The sequence below is a fragment of the Carettochelys insculpta genome, chromosome 7 (assembly GCF_033958435.1).
Source record: "Carettochelys insculpta isolate YL-2023 chromosome 7, ASM3395843v1, whole genome shotgun sequence".
Taxonomy (NCBI): domain Eukaryota; kingdom Metazoa; phylum Chordata; order Testudines; family Carettochelyidae; genus Carettochelys; species Carettochelys insculpta.
Genome location: NC_134143.1, coordinates 8,311,654 through 8,331,976, shown reverse-complemented (window position 1 = coordinate 8,331,976; position 20,323 = coordinate 8,311,654). Strand labels below are relative to the sequence as shown.

Genomic DNA, 20,323 nt, shown 5'->3' with positions numbered 1-20,323 from the left:
GGAAATAATTTGCCCCAAACAATCCTGTGATGCATTCCACATGCTGACTGTGGTCTAAGAAATCAGGTTCATGAACAGTTTGCTACCCTGGAAAGGGTACACATGTGCCATGAGTATCATTTGTTCTGAACCATTTCTGGTCAGCTCTAGCAGTCTGGTTTCTATTGTAGCAAGCATGAACAGCTTGTGCGTGACTCTGGCTCAAGTCCTGCAGTTGAAGGGCAGCCCTTTGGAGGAGGAGGAGATATGGGCTCTCTTACACCTCGCCGCAGAACATCTTCTCCAGGACCTTCCCAAAGGTGAGTAGATGGTTATATTTTGGTAGCTCTCCATCTGTCTGCCTACACTGGTCACCCTGAAATGTTCAGATCCTTCTGAAGGATTCTTGAGTTACTCAAGGGGTTCCCCATTACAGAGAAAAAGGTCAGGGATGGGATAGGCAGGATCTTTCAGAACCAGCTGAGGCATTTATAAAAGGGACAGCTATCTCTGTGTAGTCTTCTGGGACGCTAGCAGAGACTTCATTACAGGATAAGACCTTGATTTTTACCCACAATCCCTAAATTGCTGCTCTAAGGTCATGCTCCTGTAATCAGTGTCCCACAGGTATTGTGTATGGTGGAGCTGTCTGTGACAACAGGGGATTTGAAGTCCCTTCCAGGAGGAATAATTGACTCTGTGGATGTGGGGAAGCGGCGTATGTATGTGACTTGAGTAAAGCTTTTGATACAGTCTCCCTCAGTACTCTTGCCAGTAAGTTAAAGAAGTGCAGTTTGAATGAATGGACTGTAAGATGGATGGAAGGATGGCTAGATCATCAGGATCAACAGTAGTAATCAAAGGTTTGCTATCTAGTTGCAGCCAGTATAAAGTGGAGTGCCCGAGGCGTCAGTTCTGGTTCCGGTTTTGTTCAGCATCTTCATCTGTGATCTGGATGATGGGATGGATAGTGCCCTCAGCAAATTCACAGATGACTCTCAGCTGAGGGAAGAGAGGGGATCGGGGTGAGTGGCTCCCTGAGGATCTCCAAGTGAAGGGCTGGTACAAGACTGAGGACTGTTGATCGATTCTGATGAGCTAGGATAGAGCTCCGAGGTAAAGGCGAGGACTCTCTCTCCAGGAGGGGAAGCCCTGAAGGCACCACTCCCTGTCCAAGCAGGGAACAGAGTGGAAATACTAGAGACCATACCAAGATAGACCCCTGTTAAGTGTGTACCCCAGAAGAGGTTTTATTTGAGGCACACAGTGTGTGACTCAGCCAGTGGGCTGGCTTTGAACTGAGGCAGTGCAGGCACACCCCCTTGACCAGAGGGGTGCGCTCACGGAAGGTGAATGCCACCCCTTAACAGGATCTTTTTTCTAAATTCCTGTCTTGTATTTTTGGACATTTGAACCCATCCTCTTCGTTGTGTTTGCTCAAACTCACATGGACGGATGGACACACACACTCACTCTCTGTGTTTATGCTGTGTATGCGTTGCTAGGATCCGCTCTGGTTTCATGCCAGAAGGGGTTATGCTTCAGGAACCTTCAGCATTGACCTCTGAGGGAGCTACTGGGTGTCTGACAGTTCTGAAAATCTGGACAGTTACTTAGATATCTCAGTCTGGGTTTGAGAGCCAAGCTTTCCATTGTAAAGTGCTTTGGAATCCTTTCGGTTGAAATGTACTATTTATATAAAGCAGAGAGAAGGTTGATTCACAAAACCAGAATATGAACATCCCTAGCATAGCAGGGCTTTGGAGCCAGGTGTTTTGTTTGACCCATTTTTTGGGACAGTTGTGAAACTTGAATACAGCTAAAATGCCTCCAAAGTTCATGTGGGGTAATATGAGTGTGGTGTTTCCAGTTAAAAAACATGATGGAATCTGACAGTCATTGGTCAACAACTGCAGGGTCACTACTGCCAGATGCAGGGTTGTATACCAAGCTGGGTGATTGTGAAGCAACAGCATGGACCCAAAATTGGCACAGCAAAAGACAGAGCTCAGTGTCCTGGTGGTGAAATTCAATAGGAGTGGGCTGCTGTCTTAGACCCGTGGAAATGCCAGCCTGAGTGTATTAGTGTGTTACTAGCAGCGTTCCCTCCAATTTTTTCCATCCATGGGCAGAATGAATTTTGTTATGTGCACCAAGGCACATGTGGATGTGCACCACCAGTAAGAACACAGGCTGCCGGCCATGGGTGACTGTGGGTGCTCTGCTTATCAGCTGGGTAGCACCTGAATCTCCCCTTGCGTGGCTGCACAAGCGCTCAGCTTACAGGGAATGCTGGTTACTAGCAGATGAGTTCTGCTTACCTGGTAGACTCCTGTGCTTTGGCCCACAGAGACTCGTAAGAATCACAAATTAAGTATCTTGGTAGAGTTCAGACACTCTGGACATGTGACTGAATTGACTCTTCTCTCACATGTACTGATATAAATCAGGAATAACTCCACTGAAGTCAAAGGGGTTATATAGGTATAAAAGTGGTATATGGGAGAGGAGAATCAGGTCCCTGAGCATTGTTGTAGCACACGACTTCTCTGTGTTTAGGCAGCTAACATTCAGCTTTATTGAATTCAATAAGGCAATAGATGAGCCAAACTGGACACTAGTAAAACTAGGTCTGGCAAGGCGGCTTGATGCAGCTAGCTCTAGTACTTTATACCCTTACACAAACAAGCCCAGTGTCAGAGGCAATTAGGTAGAGAATCGTAAATCACTTTCCAAAGAGAAACCGTTATCAGTCAGGAGAAACAGGTACAAGGGAGCTGGATGCCCAACTCCAAACAGTTCATTAACGCATTCCATAGAGCTCATCCTCCCAGCCATTCCCAAACAGGTCAAGGAAAGGACAGGCTCCTGTGTGCGTGCAGGAGTAAGGGATGTGAAATGGCTTCTATACAAGATGGCTTCCACAACATTCATGGGACAAAATCCTCCCTGGCACAAGTGGGCACAATTACTGTGTGTGCAGTTGAGGTCTCCTGACTAGGCCATGGCTGGATTTGTCCACATAAGTTTGGTGCTACAGCCTCAGCAGTGTATTGTCCTAGCAGAGCGAACTGAAAAATGTTTAGCCAGATTTCCTGCTGGTCCTGTTTTCCAGAGCCACTTGTCCGCGTGATTTGCCCATGGTCAATGGTGCTTTCAGCCACAGGAAGTTTGTCTTTCCACGACAATGTGTCTCATCCAGAAGCTGCTCCTTTCAGGGCACCAGAACTGCTTCACGGGCAGAATAAAAACAAGCATGCTGGAGTGACAAAGGTGAGAGTTTCTGAACAGACTGATGGTGATTGGAGTTTGTTAGTCCAGGTCCAAAGGGGCCAATGGCAATGAACAAAGCCAAGTTCGACTGTAGTTAGGGCTGCGAGAAAAGCGTGCCTGGAACCTAGAGCCCTGCTTAATTAAAGGGCATCAGGTGGTGTTCTGCAAGCTCAAACATCATTCCACAGGTCCATGAGTCTGGTGGACGTGATCCAAAGTGATATGCAGCAGCCACCCCATCCCAGGTGAGAAACAACCTTCCTCCTCACGCCCAGCCGTTCTGCTCCCACCCCCCGACACACATTGTGAAGGGAACGTTTTTAAAAAGGCGTTAATGTACTTTTAATGTCAGACACTGTGGGAGGATGGTGCTCCCTGGATTCACACCCAGGGGCCCTTCCCCACCTCTGTCATCTGTCCCTGGCAGATGGGTAGCCTGCTCCTCAGCATTCTCTCTGCCGCAGATGGGCCCCTCCGTGCCGGGGCACAAAGAGAGAAGGAAGGCTGATGGCAGGGTTGGCTAGCTCCAAGCGGGGTGGGGAGGCTAAAGGGGGCAGTTGCCCCAGACCCTTTTGAAGTGGCACAGCGGCACTGCTGCGCTACTCCACTCACGTGGGGGGCAGCTCCACAATCCAAGCAACGCTGAGGGCTAAATGCCCTTGGCCCCGCCCCTTCCATGGGTGCAGAGCTGGGCTTCCCTCCCGCCTTGCCCTAGGGCCCATGGTAGGTGTCAGCCCCACTCGCTAGCAGAGTTGGTCAGAGACTGTAGGACTCTTTGAGGCACCTCTCTGTTCAAGGGGGAGGGGTCCAGGAAGCAGCCCCTGGCTTCTCTGAATCTGGGCTTTCTGGAGGGCTGGGAGCCATTAGGTGGAGGTATTAGGCTTCTATGTGGAGGGGGTTCCTATCCTTCTGAGGCAAAGAGGGATCCAAGAGGAAGGCAAGAGAGGGATGGTCTGTCTCACAGTCAGGTCCCCCTGCTAAATCAGTGACTGTATGAAGCCTGGGTAACTGAAAGCAGCTTGTCTGTATAAGCACGATATGAACATGCCAAGCTTCCAAATGGATTTTCCTTAATCACTGTTCAGAGTTTCCCAAGCAAAGAGTGTGTGTGTGTGTGTGTGTGTGCGCGCACGCGCAGTTCTGCTCAGCCAGGGTGACTTGCAAACTGAGATCCAGTCCTCTGAAGCAGATGGGGCTAACAGACATTGTAATCGTCCCAGAGGGTTAGCCACGATAGTCTGTGTCTTCACAGACCAAAGCAAGCAGTCCTGTAAGCACCTTAAAGACTAACGATATTATCTATTAGGTAATGCGCTTTTGTGGAAAAGACCCACTTCTTCAGATTCTGGATCAGAACTGAGAGCAAAAGTGAGGAATCAATGAAATGTAAACATTAAAAAGGAGGGAGGGGCAGGGAGAGGAAACAGGCAGAGAGGAGTTAAAAAAAAAACCTTCTGGGAAGTGTCAGTTAAGTGGGATGTCTGCCATCCCTGCAAATATCAAAGGTGGAGAAATTGTCCTTGTATTAGCAACGAAGGGTCCTGTGGTACCTTATAGACTAACAGAAAAGTTTAGAGCATGAGCTTTCGTGAGTTAACTCACTTCTTCAGATGCTGGTCCAGCATCTGAAGAAGTGAGTTAACTCATGAAAGCTCATGCTCTAAACTTTTCTGTTAGTCTAGAAGGTGCCACAGGACCCTTCGTTGCTCTACAGATCCAGACTAACACGGCTACCCCTCTGATACTTGTCCTTGTATTAGACAGCTTTACCTGGTGGCAGACTGCTGTCAAATGGAGTGACAGTCGGTAATAAACAGGAGTAACGTCAGGGCTGCAGAACAGAATGGAAACCTCCTCCGGAGGCTGGTACTGCAGGAAATGGATATGTCAGAGCCGAGGGAAAGAACACAGCAATGGCGAAGCAGCTGTTCTGCTATGCAAGGGCAGAAGGAGAGGTGCACAGACCCGTTTTCTCCCGTGCAAGCTGTAGGGCAGCATTTCTCCCTGGTGGGTGGGGACTCGGCTCCAAGGACAGTAACATGCATTCGGTCTGATTGCTATGGGGAGGGATGCTGGATGTTGGTGGAATTGCTGGGTGTTCCAGGAATCCCACGAGCCAAGGGAAGGCATACAGCATCTATGCCCCTTCTGGCAGATGGCCCCAGCTGGTATGCAGAGGCACTAGGCCTCAAACACTCTTGGATGCCTCTTGATTGCCTTCCAACTCCTCTGTAAGTATTGTTGATGCTGCCAATATCACATTGCCATCACAATCCTAGTGCTGCACTGTAATCCTAGCTCTGTCTTTAGGGAGAGGAATCAATTCACCAACCACAGGCCTGGCTTCCCCTGGGATCTGTGAGCCCTATTTTTCTTTGTGTGTCCAGCTTGTGCTTTACAATCTGATGGTATAAGCAGCGCCTGAGCATATAAATCCACAATTTGATTAGGAATTGTCTTCCACCCCTCCACTGGGACTTGTCTGGGGAGCTAGTTAGTGTCTACATGACGAGAGCTGTTTACTTGCCAGACTGTCAGACTATCCCCAACATGAGTTTTCCTGTACTGGAGACAATCTGGTCTATAGGTTGCTGAAGATATGGGTCTAGAGCTGAAGATCTATTGTGTCCCACCTTATTCCAGCTCTCTGCTAGTCGGGGTTGTGTCCCATTGTACATATACTTCTGTTCTATTCAGTCTAGCTTTGAAAGATCCAGTCAGGAGGGCTTCTATCCCTTTTTCTTAGAGAGTGGTTCACAGCTTTAGAGATCTCATGGCCAGGGATTATTCTGTAATTATTAAGTTGCAAATCATAACTGATTGGTTGGGTGTTCTTGTTTGGCAGATGCTGGTTTATTCTTTGGGAATGACCCTCTATTGGTCAGCAGACTATCAGGTTCCTCCAAACCAGGTCAGTAATATCAATATCTTTGTTTAATTTCCTCTCATGTTGGCAGGTTGGAAAGTGGGGAGGTACGAGTCGAACTTTCTCAAGTCCCGGCAAGAGGTTGGTGGCTGGCATTTTGGCTTGGCCCATTCGAGAGATCAGGACCAGCTGGGAAGTGTGCAGCCAGGTCCCCAAGTTCAGTATTATCCAAATCTGGGCTTTACGTTTGAATTGTATTTTTCTTTTAAGAGTTAGGATCCCCACCCCTAGCTCCTGAACGCCCTCCAGGCCACAAATAAGACAAATACGACTTCATACTTGGTTTCCAGAAAGAATTAGATGAACTTACGTAGAACAAGTCCATCAGTGGTTATTGGTCAAGATGGTCAGAGAAGCAACCACATGCCCTGGGTGTCCCTGAACCGCTGCCTGACAGAAGCTGGGAGTGGATGAAAGGGGATGAATCACATGATAATTGTTCATTCCCTTTTTAAGCTCCTGGCACTGGGCACTGTTGGCAGACAGGATTCTGGGCTAGAGAGACTATTGGTCTGATGTGGCATGGTTATCCTTATGCTGAAAAAGTCACATCTGTATGGTTTGGGTGACCGGTATATATATCGGAGACACAACTCTGTGCAACAAAGATGACTTTTGTTCCAAGTGTGGGATGGCTGTGAAGTGAATAACAGTATTTCGTTCTGCTCTGGGTAGATTTTTACCACCAAGACTGCTATGAGTGGCCAGACATTTCTGGCTCAGTCAGTTCAGTGTCTTCAAAGATTTGCAGAGCGCATTCTTGTTTCACTTACCTATCCCTTAAGCTACTAATTTGCACACCAGTGAGGAGGAAGCTATTAGTATATAGTCTGTCTGAGCTCCCTTTCTCGGATGTTTTACTTCTCCATAATCTCACTTTAGCGATCCCATAAATTAAATAACCACCTAAAACTTAAATACCTGGTCTCTACAGAAACGTATGAGCTCAATTCTTCACCCTTCTGAGACTGATCAGTGGAGTGCCATGCAGGGTGAGGATGAGAAGTTAAAAATGAATGATCACAACTTCAGAATTGTTTCACACCTGCTGCCAGTTACTGCCCCATATCCACCTAGATGCACCCTTCTATATGGCAGTTACCATCAGTGCCATTCTTCCTGGGGTGGCTTCATTTGACTGGTAATCTATGTCTCTGCTCTGGGATGTTCCAAAGGGACTAAGTGAGTTCTCATAGGAACTCAAAGGTCTCTCCAAAAAGTCCAGTTCTTCTCCATAGAGCAGTTTACAGTGTTTTTACTAAATGAGAGTTACTGAGAACCTTTATCTCCCTGTTGTCTCAGTCCCTTCCACTGAGCGATCAGTTACATGCTCTGCTGCTGACGCTTTGCGAAGATCTGCCATATAAAAGACTTTCCCCAGAATCCATTTTGGAGGCATGTGAGGTGCACCAGAAGGAGTCTTCCTCTTCTCCAGCAAGCGTGTATATCCAGAGAATGGTTAAATTTGTGCTAGGAAGCATCACTGAGGTCAGTACCTCTTTTATTTCCCATCAGCAATGACACCATACTAGTCCTGGTGTGTTGGCTGGTTTTGTTGTTTTGTTTTTCTTTGGGGTGGGGAGGGAGGGAGGCAGGCAGGGTGTGCAGACAGTAGGATAAAAAATTTCACAGCAAAACAACCTGTGAAAAATCAGTGATGGCTCGTCATGAGTGACTCGTGTTATGGAAGAAGTTGCATGTGCTTTCTACAGTGTTTAGGCTGCATTCTTTTATTAGGTTTCCACATATTTTTAACACCCGGGTGTAGGGGTAAATTTTTCCAAAAGCACCTGGTAAATCAATGGGATTTAGGCTTCTGCATCACACAGGTAAACTGTTCACAAAATTATACCCAGCCAGGTATCATTAAGTTTTAGGAACACAATGTATTGTCAACAGTGGGATATCCTGGCCCCAATGGTAGGACTGCATATTACCACTCCTAGGGTATTCAGAAGTAAAAGCTCCAGCCCAGAGCTTGGAATGCTGGATGGCTTTTAAAAGTAGGTAAGTATGTTTTAAACAACGGTGCCATGGATTAGGGGCTATCTCCTGCTGGTTTACCCATCCAAGTAACCCCATTGTATTTTAAGTGGAATATTTGGTGTACAAAGGAGGGAAGATTCAGCCCTAATTTTCCAAAAGCCAGATTATGTGGTGGTATTGGGTTTACATACCCTATCTGGATATAGACAGAAGGGGGAAAGTCATTTACAGTTTCAGGCAACCAGGCTAACCACTTTCCAGCACAGCTGCCAATCACAGCAGCATGCACTTACAGCCAGGACCAATGAGGAAAACAAGTCCTGCAATAAAGCAAGGAGAGCAGAGCCAAATTTGGATAGCAGAGGGGCAAGAGCCCCAGGCCATGCTGCTAAAGGTGTCTGCAAGCCGTGATGTTTTATGGCTGATTTTTAGCTGAGGTGAGCAGACGGGGCTACTTCGAGATGAATAGAGGGGGAGTGGTCAGCAGAAAGCTGGGGCCTCTAGAGAGACTGTTTCTAGAGACGCTGACATTGGCGATGTGTGGGTCAGTGATCATGTGGATGAGGCAGGAGCCTTCCTCCTACAATTGACCTCCCAGCATAGAGAGACACAAATCCAGTTTCCATAGAATCACTGCCCAGACTTTGAGCTCCAGGCTAATACCCTGTGTAGGGTTTCCATTTCCCATTCTTGTCTCTGTCCTTTTAAGATCTCAAAGACACCCTACCTATGAGTACATCTACACTTACCAGAAGATCGATGCGGTGGTGGTCGATCTTCTGGGATTTGATTTAGCCCACCTAGTAAGGCCACACTAAATTAATCATTGAGGCTCCGCCACTGACCCTGGTACTCTTTGATGTCATGAGGTGTAAGGGCAGTGAACAGGAGAGTTTCTCCTGTTGGCCTCCTGCTGTGGGGATGGCGGGAAAAACAGATTTCTGATACATTGACTCCAGCTAAGCCATTTACATAGTGAAGTTGCATATCTTAAATCAATTTTTTTTTGCCATAGACCTGTAGACCTGGCCTATGTCAGATACAATATCTGTGAGCAACCTGCACCTCCTTTGTCATGGGGCTGGGCTGTAGCAGCACAATCAAGCCTGTTAATAAATAAATTTGCAAATTATTTTCAAGAGTTAACATTGTCAAAGCAACGAGGGGTCCTGTGGCACCTTATAAACTAACAGAAATGTATGAGCATAAGCTTTCGTGGGCAAAGACCCACTTCGTCCAGACGAACATGGCTACCCCTCTGACACTTGACAACATTGTCAAAGAGCACTTGTGTTGACATTTTGACGAGGCAAAAAATGGAAGAGAAAACCAAAGAGATTTTCAAATAAAATAGCCCCTGCTTTTTGATCAGACGTAGTTGATAATAGTCCATTTTCAAATAGTCTTATTCCCAAATATTCATTTATTTACATGCTCACATCCATGTTCCCTGTGAGCTGAGCACTTGGGCGGCCACCAAGGAGAGATTCAGGTGCCACCCAGCTAATTACCAGAGCACCCACAGCTGCCCGCAGCCAACGGCATGTGTTTTTATTGGAGCTGCACACCCACGCATGTCTGGGTGTACATAACAAAGTTTATTCTGCCCATGGCTGGAAAAAGTTAGAGGAAACATTTACTCCCGCACAGTGCCACTGATGAGCTTCGGCCAAGCTGAGGGCTGAGACCTCTTCCTCAGGAAGGCTTGAAGTCCCCTAGTCTGCTGACATTGACTTGCAATTTTCAGGTAGAACAGGTGGCTGCTGAAGAAAGCCAGCTGAACAGAAGCCATGAGATAAGGAAAAGGCTGCATGAGAAAACATCTGACAGCTCGGCATTGCCCTCCCCTCAAGGTAAAGCCTATTAGTGTCAGCTGTGCTTCTCAGAGGGTTTCCCGGGCCAGGTGAATTGTTTCAAATTATATGTAGAGCTGAATATGATTTTTCCTGCTTTACTTCTGAATGAGCATATGATGGGGGAAAATCTATGACAACTCAGCAGGACTTCCACTGCTTACAGTCTCGGAGGACCAATCCAAAGGCTGTGCAGCAATGTGAAGTGATCAGCATGCATAGATTTAACTCTTTACACCAGTCTGCATGAAATTAAACCCAGCCAGATACCATTAAGTGTTAGGAATATAATGTATTGACGACAGCAGGATACCACAGCCCGATTGCCAGGGCTGCAGTATTACTTCTCCTAGGATTTTCAGCTGTAAAAGCCCCAGCCCAGAGCATGGTGAAAACCTTGAATGCTGGAAAATTTTGCTTTTGGTATTCTGTGTATCCAACTGAACAAACAAAGGCGAAGAATAGTTTTCCTTGAGTCCAGGCTCAAGCCATTTCAAGAGCATATTCACCTCTTTGCTTCTGGAATAGCCCAGCAAAGGTCAGCACGCAAATGCACCTTCCTTTCAAAAAAATTATTTTTTACTTATACTTCAAGAGGGGTTTCAAGAAACAAGGCCAAATTCTGCTCACCAGACCCCCACAGGCAGCCTTGCTGTAGCTAACCAGCCAACCCACATGAGAAAGGCAAGGAGGATTCATCCTTTTGGATCTCCATTCAGAGTGTATGCAGCAATCCATCCTGACTTCATACTTCATGTTAAATGAATTCAAGGTTTTATTGTCCCTCAGAGTAAAACTCTGCTGCAAGATAAATGTAGACTTTGGTTTCATGACTATTTGTTTCCTTCCAGGTCAATACGCCTTGATGGTCACCTCAGCAGAAGTTAATATCAGTTGATTTCTGTCCTGAGTTTGTGCCACTCCCCCCCGCTTCAGCAAGCATTTATGTACACCCTCAGCATTAAACATACAAACAGCTCTGTGGCTGTTCAGCAAATCATGTGAGAGCATGCTTCTGTCTCATTGACTTTGACAGGAAATAAGCACCTGCTGAAAATTAATCACTTGCTTACTAAATCAGTATGTTACTTTATGGTGTGAAAATTTGGGGTGCATTTTCTCTTTAGGGTGTATTTCATTGTTACTTTTTTCTTTATAAAAATCACCATTCCCAGCTGTAAAGCTGAGGAAAAGGATGGGAGTAGGATATAACAGAAGCAAAAAGAGGCTGCAATTGAATAAATGCTTTAAGTCACCATTTTTGGGGAATTATGACAGCTGCGTTGTGCAGTGAGTCTGTATCTTGGCACTCAGTACGAAGCACTCCAGAAGGCGACAACTGAGGTCTTTTGGACATGTGACTTTGGAGGACAGAAGTAGCTAGAATTTGTTCCTAGGCTCCCTTACCTTCATGACCCTTTTCAATTAAAACTTGATAGAAATAATTGGTACATTGGCTCATTTTGGCCAGATTCCCTGGAGGGGCGTAGGGGACTACTTTCTGTCAGAGCAGCAATCTAAAAAGCATGAGGGAGCAGAAGTGACTCTGTCAAGGGCTGGTAGGTGCCTTCCTGCTGAAAGTGAAAAGCACGCAGCAGTCAAGAACAAAGAAGACTTGATCAAATTTAGCCAAGACTGAGCAATAGCTCAGCAGGCAATTGGCTACTGCAATTTTTAGAATCAAAACAGCATATAATGATTTACTGGGCTTCTGGTCTCTTTCCAAATGCAGGGGCCAGGTTACTGAATTACAGCCAGTCGGCGGAGGATTACAGAGAACTCTCTGTGGACCATTGCAGCTCCGGCGGCATTTCAGAGAGCACATCTTTGGTACTGTCAAACAGGAGAGGTAGGGTTTGACTTTAATATGGTCACTAGGGTTTATCCTTGCAGCAGGTCACCTCCAGCCAGACTTCCAGCTTTCCCTCTGTGCAGAAATTGGAAGAGGTACTGAATAGTCGGTGTTGTGCAAGCAAACACACAACTACGAGTTGGCTGATTGTGAAATGTTGTAAAAAGCACTTTGCTGCGGGGGAGAGGGAGTTAGCAGTGTGTGTAAAAGGCAATTGAAATAGTATCAGTAAATCGATGTAAAACCAAATGCCCAGGACAGCCAGGAGTAGGGCTGGAAGAGGCCCCTCCTAGGTAGGTTTTGTTTGAGCTGAGCTGGGTCTCTCACTCAGGGCCTCAGATAAACATAAAGATTTAAAGTGCTGGTGACGGTGACGGTACGCTGAATGCTGCATGAGGCAAGCTGCACTGAAGGACTCCCTGCACCCACCCCACTTCCTGCTTCCACATCCCCATCTGTCCCTTTCTCTGCTGCCTCTGCATACCTCACTTCCTTCCCCATCACCTCTCCCCCTTCACCTGGCTGCCTCTCTTCCCTCTCCCTTTCAGCCCAGGAGTCTGGAACTGTCCTGGAAAGGCTCCATCTAGCAGTCACCCTTTGAAGCAAACCTGCTGGAAACCAGGCCAGCCAGAGTCCCAAGGGGCTTGCTGCAGAATGAGCTAAATGTTAAGGCTGAAGAGCCAGAGTGTGTGACAGATGGTTCCTGCCATGAGTCTCACACTGAGCTGGTGCCCAGTGGAACTGACAGGGTAGTGTGATCCCGACTGACGAGCTGCTCCTGGGTGTTGGGCACAGAGGGTCACAGGTGGCCCAGAGTCTTCAGTTCCAAGGACATTTGGGAGAGCCTCAAATTCTGATTCCCTGGCCCTGCTCAGTCCTCTCTCCTGCACCGGGTGGAGCAGAGAGAGCAACGGTGCAAACAGGGGAGCAGCCTGCAATGCCCATCCCTGCTGAGAACAGACGCAACACTGAGTTCCCATAGGTGGATATTTGCATTTGATGGCCTGGGCTGGACATGCCGGAAATTGTCTCGGAGGAGGGGCCCTTCCTAGCCTGACTGGTGAAAAGCTCCCATTGATTGCAGCGAGCGTTGGGGGAGGGAGGGGGTGGGCCCGGGTCCCTTCCACGGCACTGTTGCAGTAGGATTTTTTTTAGCGGTGGGCAGGAATATTGCAGTGGCTGGGCTGGAGAAGACAGATGGCAAAGGGCCAGCCCCCTGAAGTTCTGTCTTAGACAACAGGTTGTCTTGAGCAGGGCTGGGAATAGGAGAGGGCAGTGAGGTGGGATTGAGACCCATAGTGCAGCTGAGAGACAGACCCCAGAATGTCTAAATTGGACTAGGAGCTGTTATATCGCCCAGAGCAGCCCAGGTCTGGGAGGGCATAAAGGGGTCTGAGTCTCCCACTCCTGCCCACTGGGCTATGAGTTCTGGGCTGTATCCACCCTCTTCCTGCTCCTCACTAAGGAGAGGAGGGCTCCTTTCTTCCTGTGAAAAAGGTGGCTATTTAAAGCTCCGAAACAGCAGTCAATATAGACCTATGACAGACCCTGGATTCTACAGCTTGTGCATGCATGCAGCCCCACTGACTTTGCTGGGAGTCACTACTTATTAAGATGCCTGAGTGTAGATAAAGGATCTTGTTTTGCAAGCCTCTTTTTGAAAATGTTGGCCATGAAGCTCAGACCCGAGGGCTGAGTCCTTTGGGGTGCTGTGTACACTCTGTTCCCATTGAGCCCAGGGCAGTTGCAAGCGTTCAGCATTTTTCAGGAACAGTCCAGGGAAAGACCACAATGAACAAAGGAGATCCATGTCCTCAGGAATCTTTACTGGTATTACAAGCTGTACGCTGCAAGCTCATTTGCATTTAATAAATTGCCCATAGGAACAACTTCTTCAAGAACTACTTGCTAGTCATATACCAGAAATATAGGACTGGTGGGGTCTGCTTGGGTCCTCACTTCCAATCACAAGTAACCAGATCCTATAATCCCACGCAAACTTAACTCTTTTTCAGATGGCTGTTGATAAGTGGCTTCTCCCTACTTCTCCTACTGGAAGGCTGTTGCAGGAGGAGGAATGGGTTTGATTTGTGCTAAAAGCACGGCCTTGAGGCCTGTGAACTAGTCAGGGCATCCTCCTGGGGCGCTGAAAAGCAAAGGATATATAAGTGCTTGTCCCAGAATACATACATGCAACTTGTTCTGGGCAGGTGGGCACATAGAGACTGCAAGGGTGTCTTACCCAAAAGCAGTGTAACGGGGCCCTCCTGGGAACCTCAGCCAGTGTACAACCATAGATCTGTGCTGACTTCAGTGGGCCTGTATTAACTGATATCAGAGGAGGAGGATTTGGCTGTGATGTCAGGCAAGTCTCACAGCCTTTCATTTCTCACTGCCGGCATCTTCCTCTGAGTTACCCACAAAGCCTGCCTTTGCAGTGCTGCCATCTACTGCTTGAGAAAATACGCTTGGGTTTCTCTAGTATCTGTTTTTAGAGTTATGGGTTTTTTTTGCATATTCTCTTTGTTGCTGCTGTTCACCAGGCTTATGTCTAAGTGATTAATTTTCTTAACACTCTTGCTCCAAATGCCAAGTGTTGACCTGTGTTGTGTAAGATTGGTGGAGGGTTGCATTACAAAAGCATCCTTGGGCAAATACTTAAAGCTCTGCCATCAATATCTTGTTTCCCACTGGATCTCATGTTAGTTACCCAACTGCATCAGGGTCTCTGCAGGAGTTTCATCATTATGATTGCTTAACAAGGAGCTACACAAGAAAAGACCCACAGCATGGTTGAGACTGGCCCAGGTCAGCTGCCTCCAGCTCCTGGGGCCCAGGTTGCAGGACTTTAAACTAGCAGTGCAGATGTTCAGACTTGGGCTGGAGCAAAGGCTCTGAGACTGCATGAGGGAAGAAGGTCTCAGGGCCTGAACTGCACCCTGAGCTTCAAGGTAGATACCATGGGAAGTAGGTGATCCTAGAGCAGGGATGGAGGTGGGGGGCAAGCCTCCAGCCTCACCCCTTCCACCTGAGGCTCCACCCCTGCTGTCCAGAACCCCATGGGAGCCAAGCGGCACATGGTGGAGAGGAAGGGCAGGTGGCACATGGCCCCAGCTTTCCCTGGCCCTGGCTGCAGCATGAGGTGGGGGGTGCACATCCCAACCTTCCCTAACCATTGGGGAGAGCAGGGCAGGTGGCAGGTTGCCCCAGCCTTTCCTGGAGGGAGCACAGGGATGACAGGCAGTGTGTAGCCCCGGCCTTCCCCAGAGCATGGTGAGGGACGCAGCAGGCAGCCCTCTGGGCTCCAGAGATGGGCAGCACCTGGCTCTAGCCTCCCCAGCCCCAGACAGGCTGGCACCACAGCCACAAGACTTGGTGGGCTGAACCCCAGACCATCCCCGGAGAATGGGGGAGGCAGGAACTGGGGTGGGGGGGAGTGTGGGTGGGGTCAGGCTGGTAGTTTGGGAAGACATTGCCTCCTAGAGCTGCTGCCCATGGTCTACACTTCTATTTTTACCCCAGCAGCCCAAGCCCCACAAGGCTGAGTCAGCTGACCCAGACTTGGAGTCTTGGTGCAGTGGCTTTTTACTGCAGTGTAGATGTACCCGCAAAGTTGTGTCTGGAATCAGAACCAAACTTCCTGAAAGTTTGTAGCTACTCAGCTTCTTTTAAAAAACATGTAGTTTAGATTTCCTAGCTGGTTTCATTAAATGCTTCTAATGGCAGCTGTTTTATTGGAATCCAAAACCGTGCTTTTGTGTTCTTCTTGAGAGACTAATATTCATTTCTGGCTTTGCAGCTGATTTTAGCACCCCAGTTGTTGGAGAGCAATAGACCCCGCTCAGCTTCTCTGCTTTTCGTTTGCAAAGCACGCCCCAGCAAACCCTGGTTCCTGTGCTTGCATTAGTTATTCAGAAGTATTCACCGAATCGTTTCTACAGACATCCTGTGGAGTCTCCGCAAACTTAGGCTGTTTTGTATTGCGGGGGTGTGATTGGTGACTTGTGTTACATGATGCTGGTTTTCTTCCTTGGTCAGATGACCGGGCGATGTTTAATCAGAAGAATAAGGACTATCAGTGGAATAAGACACCCCCCCCGCATATTCACACAAATGGTCATTTCCCAAAACTCGTTTGTCTGAGCCTCTGTGAAGAGTGAATAACAATAATAGAGAACCAAACAGCCAGTCCTGCTGTGCAGGGTTATTAGTGATTGCTGGTTACGTAGATCCAGCCAGCTCGGTTGTGCAGTCATTTATTATGTCCCCCAAATAAGGGTCTGCTGCTGGCCATGTTGTCCCAGGATTTAATACTGTGTGCAGCTCAGAGGAGGCAGAACTGGAAGGCAGGGGAGCTAGTGGCCCCACAATGGAAATGCTGAGGAGGGCAGATCCGTGTGTCCCCCCACGTGTGGTGTTCTGCTATGTTTGGGAACCAACGCCTGCAGCGGGTAGGCAGGGGCTTGAACTGAGAGCTGCATCTGGAGAGGTTGAAGCAGCCACTGTGGTGCTAGTGATGGGACCAGGCAGCACGTAGGAACTGGGTGACTGGAGTGATGCTGGGAGCAGCTGCCCCTAGTAGCTGGCAAAGAGGAGACATGAACCACCAGGACCCCTTTCCCAGCCTGGAGCTGGCTGCCCACCCTCCTGAGTCTCAGGAGCTCCCCTTCTCAGTCCCCAGGCAGAGCAGCCCCATCTGCTCCCTGCACCCTGCTCTCTGCTCCCCAGTTTTACCACCTTTGGCTTTGCTTCAGTGATTGTGATCTTCCCTTGGTTTAACGACAGGGAGAGCTCCACCGACACGGCAGGCGTGGGACCCAAACCTGAGTGGGTCGAGGACACACAGTAGCTACAAGCTCTTCACTAACAGGTAAGCAGTGAAGCTGCCACTGAAAGACAGACAGCTTTTATGACTTCAGGAGGCACAGGGGGACTAGTGTGCTGGTGCTCTGATGGAAAGCTACAGGGAGCAAACAGGATCAGCTAGCCATGTGGTAGCCAACACCTTTCCTCTAGAGCCAAACCCTGAAGGCTCCACTGAACTCCTGCTCCATCCTTCCTCAGAGAAAACCTCTCATTCCCTTCTAGCTGTGAGGGAGGCCTTGTCTCGACTTGTGATATCAGTCTTGATTCAACCGGGGTGGCCAGCAGGCAGTTGTGCCTGCTGTAGTGTAACCCAAGTGTAAACAAGGCCTACGAATGGTTAGTCTTTGAGCATCACAAAGACCAGAGCCCCCTGTTTCTATGCCCCCTAAGTCCCCCAGTGCCCCAGTTCAGTAGAATTCTTTGAACAGGAGTTCCTGTCACCAAGCATGCTTGACTTAATTCAGACCCATGGGACGTGTTGCATTTTTCACCATTAACCACGTCCTGAGCGAACTGATTGAATTTCTTATTAAATGGCCCCAAGTCAACCACAATTACCAGAGCTACGTCAGGTACTCTGTGTTCCCCTTGCATACAGTAAGGGATCACTACTGTTGTGGGGCATGCACAGCAATGTTTTTTTGTGGGGAATCTGTATTGTGTATTCACACACTTCATGTGTGTATTTATAGTGTGCTTTTTGAGCCCCTCACTGGCCCCCTGCTCAATCAACTGTCTCTGCCAGAATGGTCCAAATCAATGTGCTGACGCTTTTATTGTTAACTCAGTCTGCCAGAGAAATGTTTCCTCTTTCTCTGTCCAAAGGTGGAAGTGCTTCCCAAATTACTACCCCCGCACACTCACAGGGCTAGAAATGTCAGTCTTCTCTCATGGGCAGGGAGACTCTACTTTGCCTGGTAGAACCCACTGTGTGTGACCCTAGGCTTCGCACTCAGACTCATGGTATTTTTTATGTCAAGAAAAGCAATTTGAGGTCATTGGCTTTCATTTTTCTCTCCCTCAAGGACTGAGGCTGGACTGATGGTTAAAAAAAAACCAACAACAGATATTCTCAGGGAATCATTTAAAAGCCTTCTAAAACATCTCTCCAGTGGCTTTGGTGTAACACACATGGTGTATACAGACCATGTGATAGTGTGGTGGGTATAGCAGCTTGGAATGATGGACATAATTCACACACAGCTTTGCCATTTGCTAATAACACGCCTCAGCCAAAGCTTCATGCTGACAGCTCACCATCATCCATCCTCTGTACATAACAGCGCACATGCATTATGCATTTCTGCTCAGCAGACATCTGTCTGTCTGTCAGTGTGGATGAGAGCAGTGTTTTACGGGATAAATCTGCAGTACTGTTGTCATTATCTGAACCTGTATTTTCTGCGGTTCTCAATGCCTGTTAATTAAATTGAAAATTCCCTTGGTCACATGAATTCTCAGTTATTTGATTAGATTCCCTGTCTCCCATCCTGAAAGTAGCCTGTAGCAAGTAATGAAGAATGTTATCCTTTCCCCAGTTGCTTTTTAACCACACTGTAGAATTTAATAGAAAATGTCATCCTGGCTGCACAACTCTAGAGGATAAATCAAACAACCTGTAGCCAAACTTTATGTAAACTGGCCATTGTTTCATAGATTTCAGTGGAGATATACAGATCTCCAGAAGCTGAGGCTGGGGCCCAGGCAGGAACACATCCTCTTTTTAAACCCTATAGGCTTTTAGGTTAATTTCTGTAAAGCCTTCATACTTTCATCCATATTGCGGGGGTTGAGCTATATAGGTAAGGGTGATTGCCCAGGACTGCATATGACAGTGCCACTCAAAAACTTAAATTCTGTGTTGTTTTGGTTATGCCATCTGAAATATTGCTCTCTCCTTCAAAGAACGGGAAGTGCTGTGGGCAAAATTCCTGCTGGGGCTTGGAACACCAGCAAGCACAACCATCTGAGTTTAGGCTCTACCTTCTCGGTGTCTGCCAAGGACTCGTTATCCACCGCGGCATCTCTGAGGGGCTTGTTCCAAAGAAAAGAAAAGGTGGGTAGTGACAACGAGTGCACAGATTGCAAAATGGAAAGTCCACCGCCACCAGTGGCACATGATCCACTCACCTCCCATAATGTCTGAGCCCAGAAAGACGCCACAGGATCTGGGTGTGATAAAGAGCTCAGTGCAGCAGTCAGACTCCCAGTGACGGCAGCAGGAGCTTTGTCTGCATTAAAAACTAGGCACTGTAGGACTGAACCCTAAAGGACCAACTTTCCTCCTTTGGGGTCTAGTCACACTTCCTGTGACCAGTAACATGCACTGCAGGGCATCTCTGTCAGTCACCTTGCCCGTGCCCGTACAGCGCATCGCAGAAGGCCTGGGTCCAAAGCCCACCACAATCAAAGAGCTATAAAGCAGCCCCATGTGGCTCTCCTTTTACAATATATGCCCAGGCAGAAGGCTTAGCCTGGAAGTTTGGGCACCTGAGGGCTAATCGGGTGAGCTCGGAGCTATTGGTTATACCATCAATAAGGGGCTGCATAACCTGTGGCTTTTGAAGCCCTGTCTGGAAAATGGGGGCGGTGATACCTAGCAGTCTGCATGTAGACGCAAAAGAAAAGACAAAGCATCAGGATTTAGCTCCTGTCACCCTCAGCTGTGGTTGAACGTGGTATGCCTGTGCTATGGAGAATGGGGGAGGGGTCAGCCTCCAGGGCTGTCACTCTTTTCACCAGTGCTAAATTCACATGGGTGCACATGTGCACTGAGAGGGGAGCTGAGGACTATTTTAATTTGGGAGGCTTTATTTGCACACAGCTGCAGCAAATGATGCCGGCAAGCACGTTTCTGTGGCGCACAGAAACGAACTTCTCTTTTCAGGTCACTTTAATTTTTTCATGCCAGGTCTACCCTTCAATCTCCCTCTTGGCTTTCAGCCTAAACCAGTCCAGCTTGTCACTGCCTGTGTGGCCCCTTGTGGCTGCAGCTGGCCTCCTCCTTCTTCTGGTGTTCAATTAGATGCTGCTGCTCCCAGGGAATTCCAATTCTCTCCCATCCCAGGCTTGAGCAGTGGCGGGGCTTAGAAGATCAAGATCCACCCACTTCAGCACTTGGAGCGTGTTAGACAAAGAAAAGATAATGGTCCCACTGAGGAATTTACACTTTAACAGTATTACATTTTGGGGTTTCAGATTAGTAAAGGGAACCCAACGATTACAAAAAGAAACATTTTGCAAGAGAAAGGAAAGAAGGAGTGTGAAATGGTTGGGCAGGGCAAGCTATTTTTTTTTTTTTTACTGTTTATACTACAATAGCACCTCAGGACCTAGGCCAGGCCCTGTGCTGTCCATACATAGAAGAAAAATATTGTCCCTGTCTCAGACAGCTGACAATATAGATACATAACAACCGTGAAAGAAAGATAGAGAAGCTTTTTTGTGGTTCTCTTAGTGTGCTTTCTGTGCTCTCACTTCTCCTCTGCTAGCTGTCTGATCTTCATCTCGCCCTTCTGAAGGCCCTTGTGTAACCCCTGCCTCCATCTGCTGCAGTCATCTGCTAGTTCTTCCCAGTTGTTCAGCTCG

The 20,323-nt window shown here is 47.9% G+C and overlaps 1 protein-coding gene across 1 annotated transcript in view; it reads left to right on the top strand.

The window, feature by feature from the left end:
- The first annotated feature begins 175 nt into the window (after positions 1-175).
- The window catches only part of FRMPD2 (FERM and PDZ domain containing 2), a 58,661-nt gene continuing 38,513 nt past the window's right edge, over positions 176-20,323 (top strand). The window contains exons 1-6 of the mRNA XM_074999577.1: positions 176-299; positions 3,095-3,252; positions 6,098-6,163; positions 7,481-7,666; positions 8,597-8,601; positions 8,874-8,967. Of these exons, the coding sequence (XP_074855678.1) occupies positions 176-299; positions 3,095-3,252; positions 6,098-6,163; positions 7,481-7,666; positions 8,597-8,601; positions 8,874-8,967 (633 nt within the window). The remainder of the gene's footprint in view (positions 300-3,094; positions 3,253-6,097; positions 6,164-7,480; positions 7,667-8,596; positions 8,602-8,873; positions 8,968-20,323) is intronic.